The sequence below is a fragment of the Polyodon spathula genome, chromosome 19, assembly GCF_017654505.1.
Source record: "Polyodon spathula isolate WHYD16114869_AA chromosome 19, ASM1765450v1, whole genome shotgun sequence".
Classification (NCBI taxonomy): Eukaryota; Metazoa; Chordata; class Actinopteri; order Acipenseriformes; family Polyodontidae; genus Polyodon; species Polyodon spathula.
Genome location: NC_054552.1, coordinates 28,814,838 through 28,838,561, shown reverse-complemented (window position 1 = coordinate 28,838,561; position 23,724 = coordinate 28,814,838). Strand labels below are relative to the sequence as shown.

The 23,724-nt window shown below is 39.0% G+C and overlaps 1 protein-coding gene across 7 annotated transcripts in view; it reads right to left on the bottom strand.

Moving 5' to 3' along the window:
• The window catches only part of LOC121294706 (amyloid-beta A4 precursor protein-binding family A member 2-like), a 56,632-nt gene that overhangs the window by 5,099 nt on the left and 27,809 nt on the right, over window positions 1–23,724 (bottom strand). For 2 of the 7 annotated variants that reach the window (XM_041218717.1, XM_041218718.1), the window contains exons 2-11: window positions 17,466–18,551; window positions 14,115–14,195; window positions 13,318–13,357; window positions 12,573–12,677; window positions 10,886–11,031; window positions 6,271–6,345; window positions 5,332–5,418; window positions 2,827–3,012; window positions 1,008–1,187; window positions 388–600 (exon numbers count right to left, since the gene is read on the bottom strand). In XM_041218717.1, coding sequence (XP_041074651.1) covers window positions 388–600; window positions 1,008–1,187; window positions 2,827–3,012; window positions 5,332–5,418; window positions 6,271–6,345; window positions 10,886–11,031; window positions 12,573–12,677; window positions 13,318–13,357; window positions 14,115–14,195; window positions 17,466–18,533 — 2,181 coding nt within the window. In that variant the 5' untranslated portion in view covers window positions 18,534–18,551. The remainder of the gene's footprint in view (window positions 1–387; window positions 601–1,007; window positions 1,188–2,826; window positions 3,013–5,331; window positions 5,419–6,270; window positions 6,346–10,885; window positions 11,032–12,572; window positions 12,678–13,317; window positions 13,358–14,114; window positions 14,196–17,465; window positions 18,552–23,724) is intronic. The other 5 variants (XM_041218719.1, XM_041218721.1, XM_041218720.1 and 2 more) reach the window with 5 other exon arrangements.

Genomic DNA, 23,724 nt, shown 5'->3' with positions numbered 1-23,724 from the left:
CTATGCCTATCAAAGACTAGGATAGAAAGCACTGCTCCGCAATTAAATCTAGTCGTCCATTCATTACAGAGCGAAAAGGTGATAAACTTGCCAGCTAATTAAATATCCACCGGCAACAGAATCTTCAAGGATCGTGCCTGGCAGGTTTGCTACTATTGTACATTTCTGAGATCGTTGTTAACACGCTGGGTTATTTAAAGAATGTTTAGGGTTTTATGCCTTAAATAAATGTTTTGTACACATGTAAAGAAACCAAACAACAGCCTGTAACATTTTAATGAATTCCAAACATAATGAATCCATTTAAATAGACATTTAAATAACAAAACGTATTAGGACCCACTGTCTTCAACTTCTGAAATAATACACACACACCCACCCACACACCTTGATTATCCCCTGACAAGTGGCAAGCGGCAGTCCAACCAAACTGGTGCCGTTAATAGACATGATCTGGTCTCCGATGCTGAGCTTGCCTGACCGCGCGGCTGGTCCTGCGTTCATCATGTTGGCCAGGATTACTGTGGGCAGTATGGAGCCCCAGCCCGACTCCACAATCACCACCCCCAAGATCTCCCCCTTCTGCTTCTCCAGCTCCAGCTGCAGGGGGGGGGGGGGGGGGGGGGTAACAAACATGTACTAAACGCTACTTGTACCTCAATAAAAACCATGTTATAAAAACCAACAACTTTTAAGGCAATATGTCAAAGTATGTGTTTTTTTTTTTTAATTATAAAACAGGGTTGTTAACAGGTCCGCTGCAGAGCGTAAAATCAGCTCACTTTGATTGTCTCGATCACCTGGGATACTTAATAGTTGAAGCTGGTGTATTATTGTGAATGCATTTCAAATGGTTAGAGCTGGTGTGTTATTGTGAATGCATTTCCTCTTTTTTTTTTTTTTTTTGTTCTTTGCAACGTTCACTGTTCTAACGCCAGCATTTTTTTTTTTTCCTCCCCATTGAGTTTCATTTTTGGATAACGCCAGTGGGTTAAAAAAACTCTAACCTCTTTACAGTTCTCAGAGTTTGAGAAATGAATAAGGTCATCATTATACATCTCCTGTGTGTTAATGATGTCGCTGTATTCTTTCTGGCTCAGGTCCTCGGGGTTGATCCCATTGGCTCTCAGGAACTCTTGGTAGGCTACGCTGAATGCCTGCCCAATGGACTGAGCTATCAGTTGTGCCTGTGGGTGGGAAATAAGTATGTTAGGTTGGGACATAGTCCATGTGAAGAAACAGCCTAAAGGTAAACATTTCCAGATGGCCAAACTAAATTTAGAGCACTGAAATAATGTGACAATTAATTTGCCTTGAAGCATAGCTAACTCTCAGAAATGTTAAAAGTGACAATTTCTTAACAGAGATATAATGTAGGATTAACAAAAATGTTTGGCAAGGGGGGGGGGGGGGGGGGTGTCATATCATATTAATATGCATTCGATGTTAACCTCATACAGTACATACATTACAAACCAGTCACCCAACTTTAATAGTGAGAATTATTGTTATTGAATGACAAGCATGATATCCTGATGCAAAAAGATCTGTTGGTTTAGTGCATGCCATCCAGTTTCACAAAACTCAATGCAAAGTCCTGTCCAGTTAGAAAGTCTTAAAGAAGGTCAACATGTTGTAATTAAAACGAACAGTTGAGCTGAAATTTCGGTTTTGTTTCTACACGTTGCAAGGTAAATCAAACACCAAGCAAAACCTGTAGCAAGTGGACATGTGAATACAGAACGAATCAGATTGATTCAGTAGATTTGCACCCAGTCCACACAAAGGATTAGATCAGAAGCTCTTAGACTCGTCTCACAACACAACAGACCCTGCACACAGGCTACATACACCTCACTAAGAGGGAAAGGACCCGACATTTATGAAGCTTTGCATTTATCCACACATGGAGGCCTTACAATGCTTTACAAGAGCTGCACAGCTTAGTCTGTGAGCAGAATGAAATACTGCTTCAGTTTGACGCCTACAAACCACATGGCAGATTGAGTGTGTGTGGGTGTTTTACTAAGAAGTGGTTTTGGTAGAGGTAACATTAGACAACTAAAACATCCAGTATGTGTGTAAAATCTAAATTAAACCAGGGTCCCTGAGGTGGTGCCTTGTGACTTCATGCGCTGGACATATCCAATCAAGATCTGAAGATAAACACAGAAGGGAGGCTAGTTGGCACGAGTGTCTGAAAGCCCCCCTCGCCCCGGTACTCAGACTCAAAAACACTCATCTCGGCGCATGCAAAAAGCCCTAGTGTTTTATCTAGAACTTAATATGTAATGCCTGTAATGTGTTTTAATTTGAAGGCCTGGGAAAACACAACCAGACCATTAAGTAGATTCAGTTAGCCTAGGATAGCTTTCAACTTTATGTAGTCCTGCATAGAGATGAATAAACAGAACATGGGGTCTTAAATAAAAAAAAACCTGGACACATGGACACTGAATACAATATGTTTAGGGTAGGAGACACTTTTTTGCACAGAGTGATGAGGGTAATGAACCAATCCAAGTTGTTGATGCAGAGTCACTGGGATACTATAGGACCCAACTTAACAATGTTTTGGGGTCGACTACTACAAACCGGACTTGCATTAACGTGCCAAATGGCTTCCTCTTGTGTCTATCCTAACCCTCCTGTAGCCCTTTAGTTCCTATTGAGAGATGTATTTTACAAAGCCAAGGACTAGAACTATAGTGAGGACTTTTAACAATCTACTACATTAGCCAGCATGTTTCAGCTGCTGAAGGTACAGCGGTGAAGCTTGAGAACACTGGACACCTGGTTGCTAATAGAAGGGCTTCCTATACTTACGTCCTCAGACTCAAAGACGTGGCAGATCATCTTGTATTGCTTCTTGCTCTCCTGCGCGCCGGGGGTGGTCTCAATGCAGTCCTGAGAGGCAGTGCGAGGCATGCGGCGTCTGGCCATCAGAACCACGATGTTGCCGATGTCTGCGATGTAAGAGATGGTGCGCAGAGTATTGTCCATCATGGTCTCCTGCACAAAAAATAAATAAATAAATCAATGAGCAAACTGATCTGGATTCACAAAACTAGGGAGGGGGTTTATTAACGAAAAGCATGTACGCACCATACACCCTTCCCAAATAACGAATGCAATGCTTTCTTCTGCGTGATGAAATCCATTATTAAATTAGGGTTGCCATTGGTCTGCAGGCTGGACGTGCACTGGGAGCAGGTGTTTAGAATAGGGCAAATATGTAGCATTCAAAACCCAAGTGTATGTACATGTATGTATTTACATGGTGCATGCATGACCGCACTGCAACACAAATCCTGGCTGTCTAAGGTCAGTGTAATTTGGATTTCCGTGCTTTATGAAAGGGCTGGTTCTGGATTACTTTGAATTCAGTCCCAGCGACAGATGGAAACATGCTGAAAGCAACACCTCCCAACTGCTTGCCTCAGCATTACTTAAACTTAATGAATGCAGGGCTATTTAGCCCATCTTAATGTTTTCAAACCTTCCTAAATGCAACTTTTTACTTTTTACAGTCTTTTTACTCTTAAGACCTTGTGTAATGCTGACAACTTAAAATTCAAAGCATACATCCAATTCATTTTCCTAATTACAGTCGTGCTTGATTCTGATTATGGCGATCCCCCGATTATGTTGTTTTCACTCTGGGGTTAGTGTGATGTAAACTGTCAGCATTTTCTTTTAACAGGTTTGTTTACTCATCCACATCTATTACGTTCCAATTCGATGTTCAGACAGTGTGATATCCGGACCTAATTGTTATGAAGTTCCTGTCATTCAATTACCTCCAATGATTAAGAGAAGAGAGCTGAATAATATTGCATTGCAGTAGATGTGTTGGAGAAAGCTAGCTCCAGATACCCAGAACAGATTGGAGGAAATAGTACTGTGCCTCGCAGGCCAAATTTTAAAGGCAGTGCATGACCAAGGGTGAGAAGACTGTAATACTGCACTGTAAGTGATTGTGTAACACTGCACTGTAAGTGACTGTGTTTGAAAGCAGCTGGTCTGACCAACACACACACACAGTGTCTGGTCTTTTATTTACATATTCATTATTTTACATATTCTTAAAATTGACAAATCCCACAATTTCCATTACAGTGTATTAGCATCTGTAAAGATGATGCTACGTATTATTTGTTATAAAGCATATAAAACTGCATTACATCCCTTGTTCTTATTACACTGTATAACCTTTTATTTAATGATCTAGCAACCCCAATTTAATGTCCCTTTCACTTCTAATACATTTGTGATTTGTAAAATTACAGGAGCGTGGTGGAACCTGCTGTTTCAATTGAACTCCATGGCGGTACCCGGTACAGGTGATTGATTCTGTTATTCAGCACAGACAGCAAATACCACCAGGGTGTGCGGTCACTTCAAATTCCATTTAGCAAAACGGCTCTTAACACTGAAATTGCACTCTACTGAAGCTCTTTTTGGGGTCTATGCAGGACTATATTGAAAACTGGGGTGGATGGGGAAAAAAAAAAAAAAAAAAAAAAAAAAAAAAACACAACATAGTATTTAGACAGAATGGAAAAAGCTCAATATGTTCTTACAGAACAACATGTGAAAAAAATGACTAGATTGCTCTATTCACAAAACTGTTCTAAAGAATGTGTTTTTTCCCCCCGTTGTTTAGAGAAGGATAGCAGTTCTTTCTCATTTTTCAAAGTGCTCTTTTACCCTAACAAGCAGGGTTTGGCCTCTAGAGATGCAAGGACTGTAGAAAGTGATAAATGAATCCCCCGCACTCCTCTCGACGCCCTTCAGACATGTACATTGGAATATATTCAGAAAATATTTCTTGTCCTTTTGTTGGGGTCAAAGTTATGCTCCCAAAGCTTCCTGAAAAACACTTTGCCTTTAAAAGAAAATCTTAGGAACATAACAATTGTCTTAGAAAGATACCTAGCAACTGGCTAGCAGGGATGACAAAGAGAAAGCTTTTATAATAACGTGTAGAGTATATCAAAGTTGAATTTTTTTATTTATTTATTTCTTAATAAAATATGGTTCACACAATTTGGTAGACTGACAGCTTAATCTTGAGCTTCAGGGTTTTTTTTTTTTTTTTTTTACTTTCTGTTTAAAAGTAATGATTATGAAAAAAAAAAAAAAACACAAGAGGGGAATATTACTGTTAGTATTTCTTTTCCCCCCTGATTACATTTATTTATCTTAAATCTCATTTTACTACTAACCTCCCGCTACTGGAAAGTAATGCAGTGGACAGAAACGAAAGTTATAAATTATCCCAACACGCTCTGCCCGGTGATCTCTGAGCGTGTGCAGATGGGGATTTACCTGCGAGTCTGCATTCAGCACCTTGATCCGCTGGGTTGAGATAAACAGGTCCACCTCAGTGAGTGTTTGAGCATCGCCTTCCGGGGTCTGAGAGGGAATGGGGAGGAAAAGCATCAGAATACTGGAAATTACATTGTGAGCTGAACCCAAAAAGAATGGAGGATGGCAAACATGACTGAGATCTACACCTAACACCCCACAAAGTTCTTTCTAAAGGACACCACGTGAATCAAATGCAAAGCAATGAAACGCTTCATAAGCGTAGCATATGAAAGCAAGTTAGAAAAATAATGTACTGTGCCATTAAGTGCTCATAGACAATCAGAGCTTTAATAAACAATGCATTGTTATTGTGCATATTGGATAGTATGTACTACATCACAGACACAGGCTTATATAAAGTGCCTGTCAAATACGCATGTGCTCATCGGAACCACAGCATAACAGAAGTTCCTTACAATTGTTGTAAATAAAAAAAAAAAAAAAAAAAAAAAAAGGATTAGTTTTGTGTGCTGTGCATTCCTGGTGCTATGAATAACTCACATAGGTGGTTTCACAGAAGTAATGACTCCCAAGATACCCAGATTATAAACAATACAATTGTTCATTAAGAATTACTGGTTTACTGCGAATTTGCCAACCTGACCATGACTAGAATGATAAGTGGAAGACAGTACACGGGCGAGAATGGCCGATGGAAAGCCTTTGAACCATTTTAGGCAGTTTGAGTAAAGTTCGCACATCCATGATGAAATAAAAGTCTTTGCATACATTCTGGATATAAAAAACAAATATGCACTGGCACCAACATGTAATGCTTTGTTAACAGTTGTGTTATTTGCATATGGATCCCAAAGCTCAAACAAAATGGTTCAAAGCTCAAACACAAAGAATGTCTGGAATTATGGAGGAGTAGCTGTGGTCATTTGTTTTACACACCGCTGCCTTCTTGATTTTGGCTGCCTTCTGTACCCTCTGTGCAGCATTAAAACAGGGAGACATGGCTGTCAGACTCTGGGACAACAAACACACAGGTAAAAAGCACGGCACACACATAGCCGCCACCACTAGACCAGTGTGTCATCTGTGAGAGGAACATTTGGAATTACTGATGGCGGAACTGTGTTGCACAATAATCTGCAACTAGTGGAACAGAATTGCTCTTTACAACAGAAAATAATAATCATCATGCAGACGTACATCAATTCTGTATACCAAGGAGTCATTAATATATGGATTTGTTTTTTTTATAATAAACAACAATCCATGAGTTGGGTAACACAATAGGGTAGGGTCATGCCATAATGAATGCCATGTTTGTCACTGACCACTTACAGAATAAATTACAGCCATGTATTCGTCCACTGTACACACTTAAAATGAATAATGATTTTCAGAATTATACAAGTACTAATCCTGAATAGCTGGTGTGGGTCTATAACCTGTAGAGAAAATTCCCAAAGTCAACATAATAAATAGTCTGCATGAAATACAGTACAAGTTATTCATTTTGCATGTAAGATCATAGAGTAAAAGATCCTTTGAAGGGTAATTATACTAAATGTTAAAAAAACCCTATTTACCCATTTTAAAACACTAACATTAGCACAACGTACACTGTGAAAAAGGACATTATTAGAACAAAGCCGAACATGGCTTTCACTAGCCCCTCCCCACACCCTCAGCCCAATTCTACAAGGGCAGAATGAAAGTAATGTACATCAAGTGACCATTACAATTACATCATGTGGAACAAAGTGGAGTATTGCTTATGTACAGGTTTATCAAAAACAGACAAAAGGTCACCTCGAGATCAATGCATTTGAACACTGTCATGGAATTTCCCACAATACCTGGATTGAAAATCATTTTGAGCTGAAGGCTGTAAATCAGTTACATGGGAATTACAGTTTACTCCAAGCAGCCTGTCCAAACCCGACAGTGATCTAAACTGACAAGGTGGAGATGGGAAGGTTTTTCAATACACCGCAGCACCGCCAACTGGCTCTCAGGGTCAAATATTTATAAAAGAAAAAGGTCAAATTCATGTTTCCATATAATTGAGGTTGTCTCCTGTCATGCACAAACGTTGCTCAAAATGCAAGTACTGCATATATGGAGTTAGGGGATCAGGACCTGTGATGTGTATGTGTGTGTGTCGGCAGGTAGAAAACCAATTATGTGTATGCAATTATCTTTTTCCAGCTTAATACATTCCCTAAATTACACTGATTGAACATCTATTGCCCAAGCCAGTAGCAGAAATGTATTGAAAACATGAACAGATTTTGATTTGCAGTTTTTCAATGCTATTATATATATACAGTACACAGCACATATATTTTCATATTATGTAGATAAACTGGTAGAAGAGCCTGCACTATACAGACATATTTAATGCATGCAATACTCTAGAGTCATAAATATTTGCAAGCCTTTTATTATGTGTTTTTCACATATGGGGGGGAAAAAAAAAAAACCTGCAAACATTTTTGGCACAAATATCAAATTCCACTAACAATACATACTTTGTATATTGCAACAGGTCACCAACATTTCTGGAGCAAAATAGGTTTTATGGGTGTGATTCACCAAATATTTTGGGATGCAAATATTTATGGCTTTACAGTATAGCACACTATTGTAAAACACATTCTGACATTCGGTGCATGTGTTGGGACAATTTAATTGTGTGTTTTAGCAAAATCTCAAAAGGAGTGCATCCATTTCTTATCTTATTGAGTGCTATTAATACAAAGGAGACAACTTGCTCTTTTGACGTCATAATGGATAGTTATCTTTTGGTGCTTAGTGCATAAGAAGCTGGACAAAACCAATAAGATTCACTCCCCACACCCCTCCCAAGTGTAAGTTTAAGCAAAGGATTCTAAAAGCATATGCCATAATTCCCATAATTACTGTTCAATCACTGATTTTTCCCATTTGCCTAAAATAGTCTCATGTACTGTATGCTGATCTACTGTAATGCTTAACATTAGCCTTATCCTGTTTAGGGACTATGCACTGGAGGATGGATAATTAACCCCCCTTGCTGTGGAAAGGTAATAGCCTGCACCCATACGCATTGCCTTTAACTGTTAGTTGAACAGTAGATTACCTTTCTCCGAGGATTGATCTGTAAAACCCTGTGTGAACCTGGACACAAAACGCTTGTTAATGACATACAATGTGTAATTGGCTTTTATTGTTGGTCAATTCATTAGCTTAGACTGCAATTATTTAAATAGCATGAGCATAGACAAAGTTTGAGAGGTCTTGGAAGTGAAAACCACAGTATTTTATAATAATGTGTCCACACAAAAAGAAGACGTGCTTTGTTAAAAAGATCCCCAAACTTTCCTTGAATATTACCCTAAATCATCAATCTCACTCCAATTGAACTGACACTGCATTACCCAGGAAATAATTTTTGGATGGGAAAAAAAAATAGATGTATCCTCTTTAAAGCCTTCCTTTGAAGATGCTCAGTGCCTCTCAATACACTGTGCAGATATAAGTGGTGAATCATTCAATTACCTAAACCCACTAGGTGTTTGAGTGCAGCTGTCTGTCCAAGGCAATTATTTACTAGTGGCATCAAATTCAAAAAGCAGTGCAGCTGTAAATTTAACTAATATGCTAAAATTCCTCGTTAAAAAAATAATAAATGGCATACAGGTATGTAATTGTTGTTAAACAGCTATTTTTTTTTACAAATATTTAACAAAAAATTAATAAGGAAAATATAGCTGCAGTGCTTTTGAAACGGACGCCACCAGTAACTGTATCTTAATGTAGAGCTGAGCTACCAAAATATACTGCAGACAAGGGATACATCCCTAGAATGTACAGCATTCAGGTGATGAAAACAATTCAGTTACTCACAATCACAAAAAATGGCAGGTGCCTTTCAGAGCTTTGTTAAAAAAAATAAAATCTATCATGAGCACCATTAAAAGTGAGCAGGAGACAGACCGGCCAATGCATTAGCCACGACTGCTTTACTATGTTACAGTGGTCTAAGAAAATAAGCACCATCATCAAGACCTGTCTGACAGCAAATCCTACTTGAGTGTTACATTCAGGAATTGAGGCAGTTTTAGTGTTGCCATGGTTTCAGGGTCTTGGTGGCTTGCCGAGGGACAGATTAATAGTCCCCTGTGCCTGGATACAGCCATCAAGTCAAGCTGCCACACATGCAGGTTCCAAGGACTAGGTTTTCCAGGCTTGTTTTTTTCAGACTGGTTTATTTGAATGCAGTTCTCTTTATCAATCAATAAAGAAATTATCAATCAATCTATCAATCCAATTTATTTTGTATAGCGCTTTCATGCCAAAGCATCCCAACGCATTTCACGTTACAAATAAATATGCTATACAATAATATAACATAATATAATATAACACACTATAATATAATATTTATCAAAAAAACAAAATGGGGAAAAACAAATACATATTAACAAATTTCCAAAATAGGCCATCCCAGTCTACAAAAAGGCCTAAAAAACTGACATCTTAACATATGAATCCTGCCATTTGTTTCGACAGGGGTGTTCTTATTAAAATCACTAAATCCCAGTATTGCACTTAGTGATGTTAACAAGGGGGGTCAATGAGATCACTCCTGGGGGAAAAAACAACAGAAGGATTCATGTGTTAAAAGGTGTCAGATCCATCACACAACAAAAAAAAAAAAAAACAACAGTAATAATACAAACTATTCCGTTTAACAGGCATTGCGAGCATGCACTGGAAACTGCCTAATCTCACAGGAAAGAGAAAAGAAAGAATTTGCAAAGCAGCAACCAATCACTCCATTACAAACATGTACATATTTTTGTTGACACACAGCCACGGAATATAAATAATTTACCAACATCAAAAAACGCATTAGAGAGATAACCAATGACACATCAACTTGATTTAAAGAGCAATCTGGATTTCATTTTAATTAAAAGACTGGATCACACTAAGCCCCATAATAGAACAGGACATGCCCAGAGGGATGCCATGCGTAACTCTTTGATGAAGACATTACCATTTAAGATGCAAATGCATTTCATGCTTATTTAGCATATGTTATTTTAAGCAGGTTATATTCCAACTGCTGTCAACTTTGCTTGAGGCACCTGCTAAGCTGCTGTGATCATTCACAGCACTGGGGTATAGAACTGGTTTAAAACTAAACGCGACATCTCTCAAAATTATAGCACTGTTATCTGCAGCAGACAATCGGTCCAGATAAACCTAGTGAGTGCATCTGTGGAGAGTTCTGTTGTCGAATTCAACCTCACATTTTTCATAATTACTGTGAAACGTGAAGAAAGAATGCTGAATGTATTCAGAACAACAGGAATAACATTTTTTTAAAAAATCTGAAAAGCCAATTCAAACATTTTCTACTTTATTAACTTTTTTTTTTTTTTTTTTGCACTCAGGGAATACCTAATGAAATGCGACCCGGGCACCTGTCAATGAATGGAAGTGCAATAAGGTGTTTCGTGCAGCCATGTTTCACGACTGGTCTGCATTGTCAGTAAGCATGCTGTACCTTCACGCGGCTCACAGCCTCCTGGGCCTGCATCATGCGGATGTTCTTGGATGGGTTGCGCTCCGAGAGCAGCTGTGTGGAGCCCAGGTAATTGGCAGCAAAAATGATTCCATCAATGAGGTCCTCTGGTTCACAGGGTCCTGGAACTGGGGAGAAGAGCTGGGTTAGACTGCATCTCATTCGGTTATTTTAGCTGTGCCAAGCAGTCTAGCAAAAGTATCTGCAGTAGTGCAACTGTCTACTCTTACAATTTAACTTTTTACATACTCAGGCTATAGAAGCCATCACGGCATCTAATCAAGCTAGTGTCCTACAGTAAAGGCTGAACGAAGTACAGGTTCACTGTGCACACTGAATACTCTGTACTCAACTAGCTGTAAAACATCACTGTCCTGAGGTAGCCCCAAACTTCCAAATCTTACTACCTTAAAAACTCAGGAAACACTTTAGTGCTGCAAAGCCACAAATTCCAGTGGAGCAGCTGTTCCCACACCAATGACGCTCCATTGGAATTAATTCCTTTGAAGCCATAAAAGTTGTCAGTCTAACTATAAAAATCAGTCAAATATAAGCCATTCAGATATTATTCCTATGGAATTCCATTTGAAGTTATACTGTATGAATTTGCGAACATTATTTTAAAACAAAAGAAAAAAACGAAGGTGAGTGGCAACAAAATTAAAAGTGAATGATTTAATTTGTTAAATCAGGTTCAGAAAAAGACAAAATGAAGATAAACTTGTTCATGACATAAATACCGTTGTTGGCTTTGTCAGGTACAGTGAAATTCAGTTCATGATAATGAAAGGAATTTACGTGAAAATACTGTGTGTTGATTTAACTGTATTGATGGCGATATATATAAAAGGTCAGTCGCTTTCAACAGCAGGGGGGAAATATTGGAGGACTCTCTCTATGGGTCAGCCTCGGTGATGCATTGCAACCGTAATACGAGCGTGACTGAACTTACTGATTAATACTGTACTGGTCTCATGAATGGGTTCAACATTAAAAACAGTAGAAAGGGCACACAAATACATAGTGATGGAACACATTATCAGATCAGCGGCAACGGTTTACCCACCATAGCTGTGCAAAGGGGTCAGCCAACTTTATTATAAATAAATATATATATATATATATATATATATATATATATTATATATATATATATATATAATGTGAACACTTGTAAGATGTACTTATTTTTTATATATATTTAAATTATGTGTGTAACAATTAGTTTAATATTATATAATGTGTATGTACATCTGTTAAGACAACCAGAATGGCATATGCACACAATTCCTCTGCCATGGCGATGCAAGCAGCAGCTACAGCTATTGATGCACAGTAAATGTCAGTTCGGGTTTGGGTTCTATCCTTAGAAATTTAAAAAAAAAAAAAAAAACAGGTGCTGAAAAGCAAGAGAGCAAAAAAAAAAAAAAAAAAAAAAGAGGAAGAAGGATATAAACAGCTGGAGGAGAAAAATACATCAATACAAGTACTAGAGGGATAATGCACTGCATACTGTACCAGGAGAGAAAAAAAGAAACAAACTAGTCCAAAAAATCTAGGGAGGTGGAACATGTCAATACCACAGTAAGGGGCAGGTTAATTACGCATTAGTCAACAGCATGGCTTGATGCTATGGGCCTGTATTATTGTGAATATGAACAGGTCCTACTTTTCAAATGGAGGCTGTGTGGCCGGGTGGTCATAGCTGAGGACAGGGGAGCAGCAGGCCCTGGTTTCAGATCCAAGCCCAGCCATTCACCTACTATACTGTTAACTACATATAGAAAAACACACGTTTTGTGGGAGAATACGTGGAAATCAATGTTTCTATTAGAAAGAAAAAAATGCACACCCACAGAAATAAAAATAGGATTGCAGTACTGTAGCATGACTGGAATTATTATACAAATGAGTTTGCAGGACAAAAGCCCTGTTTGTGCTGTTGCACATCAGAACCAGCAATTAACAGCCATCCCTCTAGACTGCGAAAGGTACTGTTCAGCTTCATCCATTCACAGCAACCCAATGAACGGAAATGGCTGACAAGCTGCAAAAGGCAGATTACTGAAACCGTTCTTTCATTAAACACTAAACATTGAACTGTTGCAGACCAGTAAAACCTGTGAACCATAGCAATCCGTTCCTCTGACCCCATTCAGTTCTAGCAATTAGTTTAGCTAGAAATGCATGTCTGTTCTTGGAAATACATTGATAATTCAAATGCAAGATGCTGTTGTACAAAAATAATGTACATTTTATTCCACTGACAACAGCTTTGATGGACTAAATCCCAATGTAATCGTCTTATACAGTATGCAATATGTATTTTCATTATTTTTCCCCAAAAAAGATTAACAGTAGCGCAGATTATGACACAACAGTCTGCAGAGTAAGAATAAAAAGCAGTGGCTTACCATCTACAAAGCTGGGGAAGGAAGCCGTCTTCTTTGTTTTCTGCAAAACACAAGCCATGAATGAATGTTGAGAAATGAGGATTACAACATTTGTATACTTATCTTTTGTTTCAGCCAAAATCTGTAGAAGAGCACTGAAAAGCAGTGAAGTTTATATACTTGGTCTGTATTCCTTTTTAATGCGAGTAAATGTTTATTTCATCATCAACTCTCTTCTATTATCTTGCTAAAACCACAACTCGCTTAATAAAATCACAATACTTTACTGTGCGATATGCATGAATTACTAGTGTTTCTGAGAAACTTACACTGTTACATGTTTCTGATTGCTTTATAATATTGAAAGACACAATTAGCAACACAAAATCTATTCAAATAGCATTTCTCTTTAAAAAAAAAAAAACATAAGCTATTGGCTCTTTTTACCAAGAATGAATGTTCCGCAGCTTAATTATTATATACAGGCTCATTTACGAAAGAAACAAAAACTATGACTATGTCAGTAAAACAGAAAATAAGCAATGAGTTACTCATTAATGAATACTTTCTATACCTGCAGATACCGGAAAAGAGATAACAGCACACAACAAAGTAAGTACAGTCATGCAAGAACATGAAGTATTAGCAAAATCATTGGCACTACAATACCCCCCTTAAACATTACAGTATAGAAATTACACAGATCAGGCACTATGGTTAGGATCTAAAAAAAAAGAAAAAGAAAAAACCATCCATGACACCAATAAATACTAGTGTTTATAGGAATGCTTCAACTGATTAAAAAAAACACTGCTTACCTCTGGGATATTGTTATTTTCAGCGGGTCCATTAAGGTCCGATCGCTGCTGTTTCCTTGGCTGATCTGGATTGTGACACACCTAGACATGATTAGAGAAAGATAAATGTCCTGTTTACGAAGGTACTGTATGTGCCACGGAGACATTTTGTTTAATCTCAAAACATGATGCACTGTAGGAGTTCGCTGAATATTGCACATTTTGTTTGTATGTTTCGGTCCAACCAAGAGGTAGTGAACCCATCCATTCATGAACTGCACACCATCTCACCTAAAAACCATGCAGCCTGTATATAGGGTTAAGTTCTACAGACTCATTGTTAAACACACAGTTTGTTAACATCCCCAAGGTACAGGATCCTAGAGTGTTGTTTTGTACACAGGATCAACCTGTATCTAGCTCTGCTTTCAAAACAGCAGGATGCCCCGGTAACTGTTGCAAACTGGTTGCATGTGGATGATGCCAAAGACGACCTTTCTTCCTCCCACTCCAGTATGGCTAGATGGGTCAGCAATCTGACAGTACTGTAACCTGGTGCTACAGGGTCCAGCCTTCAGTGCAGTGCCAGAAAAATACAATTAATAGCTTATACACATCGGACCCAAAAAAGAATTTATACATAATGTCAAGTTCTTTTTTATTTTCTTTTAGATTTTTCCCAAATGTTTTTATTTTAAATTTTATTTTCTAAATATAAAAGAAGGAGGTGAAAATGCATTAGATAAATGATTTGCACAATTTGTTAGCTTTTTTTATGTGTTTTTGGTTTTGTACAGTATCTTGCATAGCTGTATTTTGCTTGAAATGTTAATTTCACTCAAGAAGATTGGTCTTATGGTGTTGTGTTAATAAATTCTGATTTAAAAAGCATTCAGACACCAGCATCTGGAATCAGACTGCACGCCAAATGCAAATCCATAGTGTAAATCAAACCCATCGCTACAGGACTGAATTCTATTCATTCAAAACCAGATTCATTTCTCATTGGATTGCCCCCCCTTACGTTGATTGATGTTATTTTTCCAATACATTCCGCTGGTTGTTTTGTTCTCTTGCCATTGATACTACCCTGCATCACACCACAGACTACATCCTTAGCAAGACTTTCCCATTTCCACAACAGGGTGCCCTTGCGTGCCAGCCCATTTCAAATGCCATTTCTGTCCTCTGCTGGTTCAGCTTTTTAAAAGTTCTGCATCTATTTATCTGCTGGCAAAGCTACACTTTGAATGATGTTATAAAATCAACACTGTTACCCTATTGTACCGTCATTGTTCTTTACACAGAGCCAGCACTGTGCTTTTCCAAACAGTTGAAAATCAGCAAGAGAGATCTCATATCAACTGTGCAATCAGACTTTCTTTTGTGGGGTTGCAAGGTTCTTTCCAATATTTAAAAAGAGAATTCACACTCGCCACTGTCGCCATGGTCTTTTATTAATAACGCAGGTTGCTATTCAGCTTTCCTGATTCTCAATTGGGTTATTGAACATTTTCTAAACCTCTGTAGATCAGTTCTTGTAGCACATTAATTGAACCCAAGGTTGACAAATAAAAGATGACAGCGCTTGAAGTTCCCAGAACGCACATTTGTTGATCCCATGAATATATTTACAATACTGTCGTTACTGAGATGGTTATACCGCTGTGCTTTTAATCTGAACGACGCATCTCAATTTCAAAATACAAATAATAGATTGTTTCATAGATTGGGAATGTTTTGTTGATTATACCTTACTCTCTTTGATGTTAAACAAACATTAACCACTTATATGAATACTATGGGCTGGTTTTAATAAACACGGAAGCTAGGCTTACCTCCCAAGCCGGACTTGAAGTCTGACAGGCCCGGTTGCAATATTTGCAGTTGGACTTGGGAAATGGTGTAAGTTGGAATTTTAAAGAGTGCGTAGGGGGTGGTTTAAAGTTTGACTCGCCATTTAATTTTAATTTTATAGGAAAAAAAGTACTTAAAATGTATTGATGTTCAATAGGTGTATTTTTAAATACGTCTTGCATGTAGAATATAATAATAAAGCAGCAGCGTTATTTGTGTTTGATTGTATCTGATTTCACATTCCCCCACCCCAAAAATGTGACAACCCGGCACCGATGCACAGTACCATATACAAGGGGAGTCACAATTCATGGAGACTTACTGTAATGCTGTCACAGAAATGCACCTGGAACTCTGCATTTTCAATTGCAGTTGGTCTGGGGTAGTACAATTGAAAACACATGGTGCGGCACAAGGTTCAGTGAGATAAGATCAAATCAGGCTATTCTACCAAGAGGCTACCACAATGCATGGAGGGGTGGGCAGATCGATCACAAGAGATCGATATCTCTCTTCTAAAACAGACAATGAATCACAAAAAGATACACTGTATGCATTATTCATCATGCGAGAGTGCAGTTCTGTAGTATTTTCAAATTATTATGAATTGTACAGCCCTTTAACACACCAAACAAACCATTACAATGCATTTACTGTGATAATAAACCAGACTGGGAAAGAATAAGAGAGGGGTAACATCCACAGTGTTGTTAACATGTGCACACGGAGCACAGGGTGCCTTGCTAAACAAGATGTTTGGTACTGTATCAATTCCAGAAGTGGTGGTATTGCCACTGCCAAGGCTGAACTCCTGCTAGAAAGACTCACTCAAACATGTTCTCCACATAATGGTGCTCCTGCACACATTGCTGAATAGCCCTGTTACTCATTAGACTTTGAGAAAGCCGTTGTCTTTTTCCAGCTTCTTTTTCCATACAATCCTACTCAATAGAACAGGTGCAGCCCACTGGGTGGCACAACCCACCAACAGCAGGAATCATCTTTTCCCATACCTTGCCATCTGTTTCTACACAGCTGAAATGCTATAAAAGAAGTTAATGAGAGGTAAAGATTAACAATATGCAGGTGCTTACTGATAATACAGAATAGGACAATATTCTTTCTGGTTGCTGTGTGCTGATGAAAACTTTTTTTTCTTGAATAGTGTATACATTAATCTCCTCGTCACTGGGCTGGTAATCACAGCCACAGATTTTAATAAACGTGAACGCACCTTTCAACATCTGCGATAAATTGTCAAAGACAAATAATGTGTTGGCACAAGCAGTAGTTGCACAGACTTAATTTTTTTAAAGGTTTATCATTTTAAATTTGAACTCTTAAATCTGTTTAAGCAACGAATTATCTGGTATTATTTGAGATTGCTAATATCGTTTCAGCAGGGGTATAGATTTAAAACAAAGTCAAACCATGCCAATAGCATCCACCTTTTCCATTTTTCATTTCATAATCTGGTTCATGCTACAGAATCCTGATGTATCAGAAATGCCCTACCTGCTCTTGCGCCCACTTCTGCCTTTCCTCTGGAGTCCTGGCCCGTACTTTAAACCCCCTCTGTATTTCTGCACTGTGTCTCGAAGCTTGAGGAATGTTCAGTGACTTGGGCCTGCCTTCATGTCTGCTCCTTGTGTTTGGGACAGGATCTGCTTTGAGAGCAACATCCTTGAAGTCCTTGGAGCCTGTTTCAATCCCAGGCTCCTCTGGGCTCTGGTCAGTGTCACTGCTTATGCTCCCCATGCTCATGCTCATTTTGATCTCTGCCACGATCTGGTCGATGTCCTCCTCCTGGTCCTCCCCCTCCCCACCACCCTTCTGAGCTCGGTAGGGAGACACACAGACCGAATTTCCATTGGTCTCTGGGGCGTAATAGTCCTGAGGGTAACTTCCTTCATTGGGGCAGTAATCTTCTTCTTCTTCTTCTTCTTCTTCTTCTTCTTCTTCTTCTTCTTCTTCTTCTTCCTCCTCCTCCGCCGCCACCTTGTCTTCATCTCCAGGAAGGGGAGCTTGCATAGAAGGTTCACGGACCCCCAGGCCCTGGTGGTCTTCATAGATCTGTTCCTCTGCTTCCTCGCTGAGAACCTGGCCCTGCCCCTCAGATTCTGCCCACTCTTCCACGGCCTCCTGGCAATCATCAGTCTCCACTGGCTGGTCCTCGTGATTTATGTACTCCCCGTCATTGCAGTCCATTCCTTCCAGGTAGCTGTCATCCTCGGGGCAATACCTTATGTAATAAGTGACCCCCTCTTCCTCTTCAGGCAGGCCCTCGTCATAGTCCTCCTCTTCAGAGGTGTTGTTGACATAGTCGGAGCTGGAATCCTCATCCCCGCTGTGGTCACGGCACTCCTGGTCTGTGGGCTCGGGGGTGGGAGGCCGGCTGTCCTTCAGGTCAGAGACCTCTTGGTGGAACTGTTGTTCCGGGGCCTGAAGGTCTTCCTGTTCCAACTCCTCCTCCTTGTCAAGAGCAGCAGAAGCGGCAGGGCAAGGCCTCCCCCTGGGCTCCACCATGCTGCTGCTTGTCCCTTGCCTTTTTCTGTGTGCCATTGCTGGCTGCTTACATTCCATTCATGTCTTGAGTACAAGCTGCAGAGAAATAAGAGAGAGAATGTAGCAACTACCATTTTCAATTACTCCTGCATTTTATTTCTTTCCTAAATAACTCGAAAGATAATGAGAAGCACACTGTCTTTTTTTTTTTTTTAGAATATAACATATTCCTTTGTATTCACACATCACATCGACTCTACCTTCCTGTTACATGCTACTCAATATTGCTGTAGCCGACATGACATTGATTTTATACCAGCAGTCATCAATCTCATCAATGCCCAGGGATTATGTTCATTTTCTCACAGCAAATTATTCAAGGAAAACATTGAACACACAGCTTCCCATGAACTTTGACCATAAAGTTATTGACTTGTTTTATTAAATGTACCAAAGCATTACTAAATGACTGACATAAATGATACGATTTCACAGTAAGCTTTCATAAGAAGCTCAAAATGGATCATAGCAATTCTATGTCATGCAGAATTTGGTAACATGTCTGTATATTACTACACAAGTGTGTACCAGCTTTCCCCAATGTTATTCTAAAACTCCAATGCACTTCAATGTTATGATCCATGTCATGCTTTTTTTAAACTGCAAGTATTTTTGGGGGTGGAATTTACTGCTGCATTAGATGCAATAGATTGAATTGGATAAGAGTCCAAATATTATATTCCATTTAACCATGAATTATTATATAAACCTGTAAACCAGGTGAACTGAAATAAATTAGATTGTTTAAATTTTTTATTAATGTACCACCGTTGTATAGTAGGCTGTGTTGTGTGCGTCATAGTAGAAAGAAGTGATAATTATACTTTCACAAAAACGTCAGTCACACAATCAATATTTTAATTTAAATTTCCAGCAGTGAATCATACAATTACCGCAGATGGCATCATGATTTATAAGCAATTTGTTCATGGATAGCTAACCTCCACATAAATCATGGGTACTTACTGACCTCTACAACAGCAGTACCTCAGAGCTGGAGTACAATTCAAAGAGACGTGACATAGCTTTGTCTTTCAAGCACTGAAGACCTTCAAGCTATTATGAGGATCAGCACCAACACATACTGTAGCAAGTAATGGGGATTCTTGCTGAAATATTCTGATTTGCTTCCACACGATAGGATTTCTTATCAGTCTAAACAGCAGTAGGATCTCAAAACAGCCTGAAACCAAACCTTTCTGGACGGTGGGCCCTTGCCTCGCGAGAAAAGTAGCTTGACAAAATCAGATGTTTAGGTTCAGCCTGTGAAAAGAGGCAATTGGCTTGACAGCAACTGCCCGTTCATCTTCAGTCACCCTGACCTGTAAGAGGGCTGCAGAGGTAAGGTTAAACTCTAACTGGTCTTTTCAAATTGGGTGACCTGACCTCACTTGGAAGCTGCTTCTGTCACACTGCATACATTTATGACATCCTTGCACCTGTCCCGATTTTAAACTGAGTTCCAGGTTCATCAGTGATGAACCAGAAAAAAAAAAATGAAGTACATTTTTTGTAGAAATTAATATCACATTTTTATTTAAGGTTTTGGCTTCTACAGTAGAATCCTTCCTGGCCCCCAATTAACCTTGTACAATACCAATTTACTTCTGCATGCTGCCTGTTATTCGTCAACCCTAACGCCATACACCTGCAAGCACAAGCATACAGTGGGAGGACTGGAGGCAAAACTCGGAGATGACAATACAAACCTGGGTGCCAGCATTTCTCAAATCATGCACAGCCAATTTGCTGATACGATCCTACATGTTCATCTGCTGTGCATTCTAAAAACTGTCAGGGTAGGAGGCTCTTTCCATGGCCTTGTTCTGTTTGTCCGTTTAGTTCACGGCTCATCGATTACAACTCCCTTTATTTTACCTGTAACCAACCTGAGCACAAAGGGATGTCCCCGCCAAACACAATAACTGATTAATTCCGAAGTCCTGCTGTAGAGTATACCTGTATCAACACTCTACAGCAAGTACCCCATTAATAAATATCTGTTCTTTGAGGCACACATACAGTGGATGAGCTCCATTTCAGAAGCATGACAGAGAAGAGGAGGTGTTAAACCATGTGGTCTATCTACAGGCAAGGTGGTATAAATCTGCTTACATTCGTCTAAGTACATTTGTTTACAGTAAAAAGCCCAGTTCAGGAATCGTGTGCGATACTGACAGACGAAGAGTTTCCAGATGCCTGAACTCACACTTTGCTCAAAATCACTCAAAATCTATTTTTGCAGTAATATATTAATTCATGAAATACAAAAGGTTACTGCAGTGCATTCTTGTAGGAAAAAAAAGCATGTGACTGAAACTTTCTTTTTTCGTTTGTTTCTTTCACGGTTCTTCCACTTCAAAGACTGTCTAAAACACACAGGGCTTGTCCTCCTGGGATCTGTGACCCAACGTGGCAGCGGGCTTCCTCCTGTCCAGTGCCAGCGTTCACTGCTGAAGAGCATGGGCCCATGCAAAGCCGGGGAGAGGAGATTAATGGTAACCAACGGTAACCACTCGCCCCATCAAGGAAGACAGCCGACCCCTGCTGTGCTTATTCAAAACTCCCCCCGCACAGCTGGGATAAAACCTTTTTACAGTATATTGAGTCTATAAATAGTGCGCTCCTCTCTAAAGGTAGACTAGTTGTGTTTTTTGCAATAATTATGTTTAACTGCTAACTGCAGGATTGAGTACAGTGCAGACCAGTATCCTCCATTTGTCAATTCAGGCAATGCGCTGTCAATTAAAAATAGGTTCTCACACATTTCCCAAAGCAGCTTGATAATGACCTGATTTGACAATTTCTCTTGTTTTGGAAGGTTTTTACATTATATACTGTAATTCTGGTACTGGCACCCTGTCTCTCTCAAAATAATAATAATAAAAAGAGGTCTGTTAAATTGCTGTACCTTATGGGATTTTTATACACACACACACACACACACACCTGTATATACGTACAGTGTGTATATATATATATCCTGGACACCCCCTTCAGGAGAATTTCAAGCACTAGATTTTTTTTATAAACAAATGTAAAAGAAATCCAGCAAATCAATTTTAAACATACCTACAAAACATCAATCTAAAAGAACAGACTGTGCTGCGGAACTTACAAAAAACAAGATGCCATTATAATAAAACCAGCTGACAAAGGAGGCGCTGTAGTTGTCTGGAGTAAAGACCTTTACATAAAAGAAGCTCGGCAACAACTCTCTGATACCATCTTCTACACCAATAATGAGAACGATATCACTCCGAAATTACAAGACGCTGATTTCCACTATTGATAACGCTATCCTAAAAAACCTGTGTCCAGCATCTGCGCAGAACCTAATTGTAGAAAACCGACTCAATTCCCTATTCCCATCTTAAGACTCAGATGTATTTGCAGTGATGATCAAGACCTTTTCATTAAAAGTGAGGAAATGTGAGGATTTCTGGCAAATTGTGGTTTTCCAGACAAGATCATCAACAGTGCTAAGTCCCGTGTTTCGTTTAAAAAACACACAGCGAACAGAATTCCTCTAGTCCTCACTCATCATCCCACCAACATATATGTAATGTCATAAGAACTATTTCACTGGCATGTGGGTTCTGTATTACCTAAAGGAAAAAAGTGCACTATTTTAACTACAAAAAATTGCAAAAGTAACACTAGTGATCTACTGCTACAATATAAACTGGAAATTACAAGGCAGGCCATTCCATAAACTATGGTGAGCTGAATGTGACTCCTTAGTTAATGCAGACAACAGACAAAAGCAGTAATAAGCTCATAGGAAAGCCTGAAAAATGGCTCAAATCGCTTTGCAAGGAGAGCCTGCCTAACCTCACATTGTAATGCTATTCAACAGCAAAACGCTGCAGTATTTCTCACCTATGGTGCCGGTTTTAGTTGTTGTCTTCCTCTTTCATATGAAATGCTTGACGGGTAGAATTACAGTTAATTAAAACTGATACAAAATCCATCAGAACACAGGTCAACTAATTACATGTCTTTACATTGACAATTTGAGTACATAATATTGTAATGAATTCTTTGAGAGACTGCTAAATCTCTGAAAATCAAGGTGGTAATTTGTTCTGGAAAATAGCATTTCTGTAATTACGAGGAAAGGATGTTAAATAACTTGAGGCTTGTTTGGAGACCAGGAATTGAAAGCTGATAATGAGTATGTGTGTATGAATTTGGGTTTTAAAAATGAAAGCAACATTGTTGTTATTCATAATTACTCATGTTCATTATTAACAGCACTTTAAGAATTCTATGTAATAAAACCACTGGCGGGGCACGCAACTATAATGCACGCATTCAAGGTAAAAGAAAAATTGGCAGAAAGAAATTACAGTACTAGTATTGCTTTTATAAATTTTTTATGACACACAGGTAATCATTGCAGATGCAGTTAAATTGCTAGCTGTGGCAGGATATGCTTTAGCATCTTTCTCCCTAGGAATGTAGTATTTATTATGAATTAGCATTGTACCCTCAGGTGAAGTACTGTATTACTGTATTACTGTATTACCCTCTGAGAGACGGGACAGCCGGCTGTCAGAGTGTTAACACAGTAGCTGTCTCTGACACTCCAAAACAATTGGATTTTTCACTTCTATCACAACGGAGGGTTATCAGATGGCATGAGGAAAAAAAAAAAAAAAAAAAAAAAAAAACAGCACTGCACCACCAACATCTTCAACCCGTAAGATATTGTGTAGGTTTGCAGGTTAGGTACCATAGCCAGTTTAACTAACCCAACAAGCATGTTTATAAAATGTAGATTTTAGAACATAACGCGTGAGAAGAGAAAGGCCATTTGGCCCATCAAGGCTCAAATGCGGGTGGGACCTTTTATGAAATGTAATTACCAGAATGGCTTCATTAGCCAGTCAGGCTGAGGGTCACTCCTCAGAGTTCAGTAGTGTCCTGCCTCCTGGCAGCTCCCTGTGCTGCGACTCTAGTCTGCTGTACCGTACCCTCGGGCCAGTATTACTATATGTGTCAACAGGGCAAAAAAAGATGTGACAAGAGGCTTCACCTCACCAAAATCATCGTCCCAAAGAACATGCTGTTATTTATCTGCAAGTACTGTCAAATGAGGAATAGAATTGTGAGCGGAATCGCTTTCTCATGAAGCAAACCAGATTTCAATTAATTGTGATAAACTCCCAGTGATGCATTTTACACCCACACAGTAGCCTCGCTT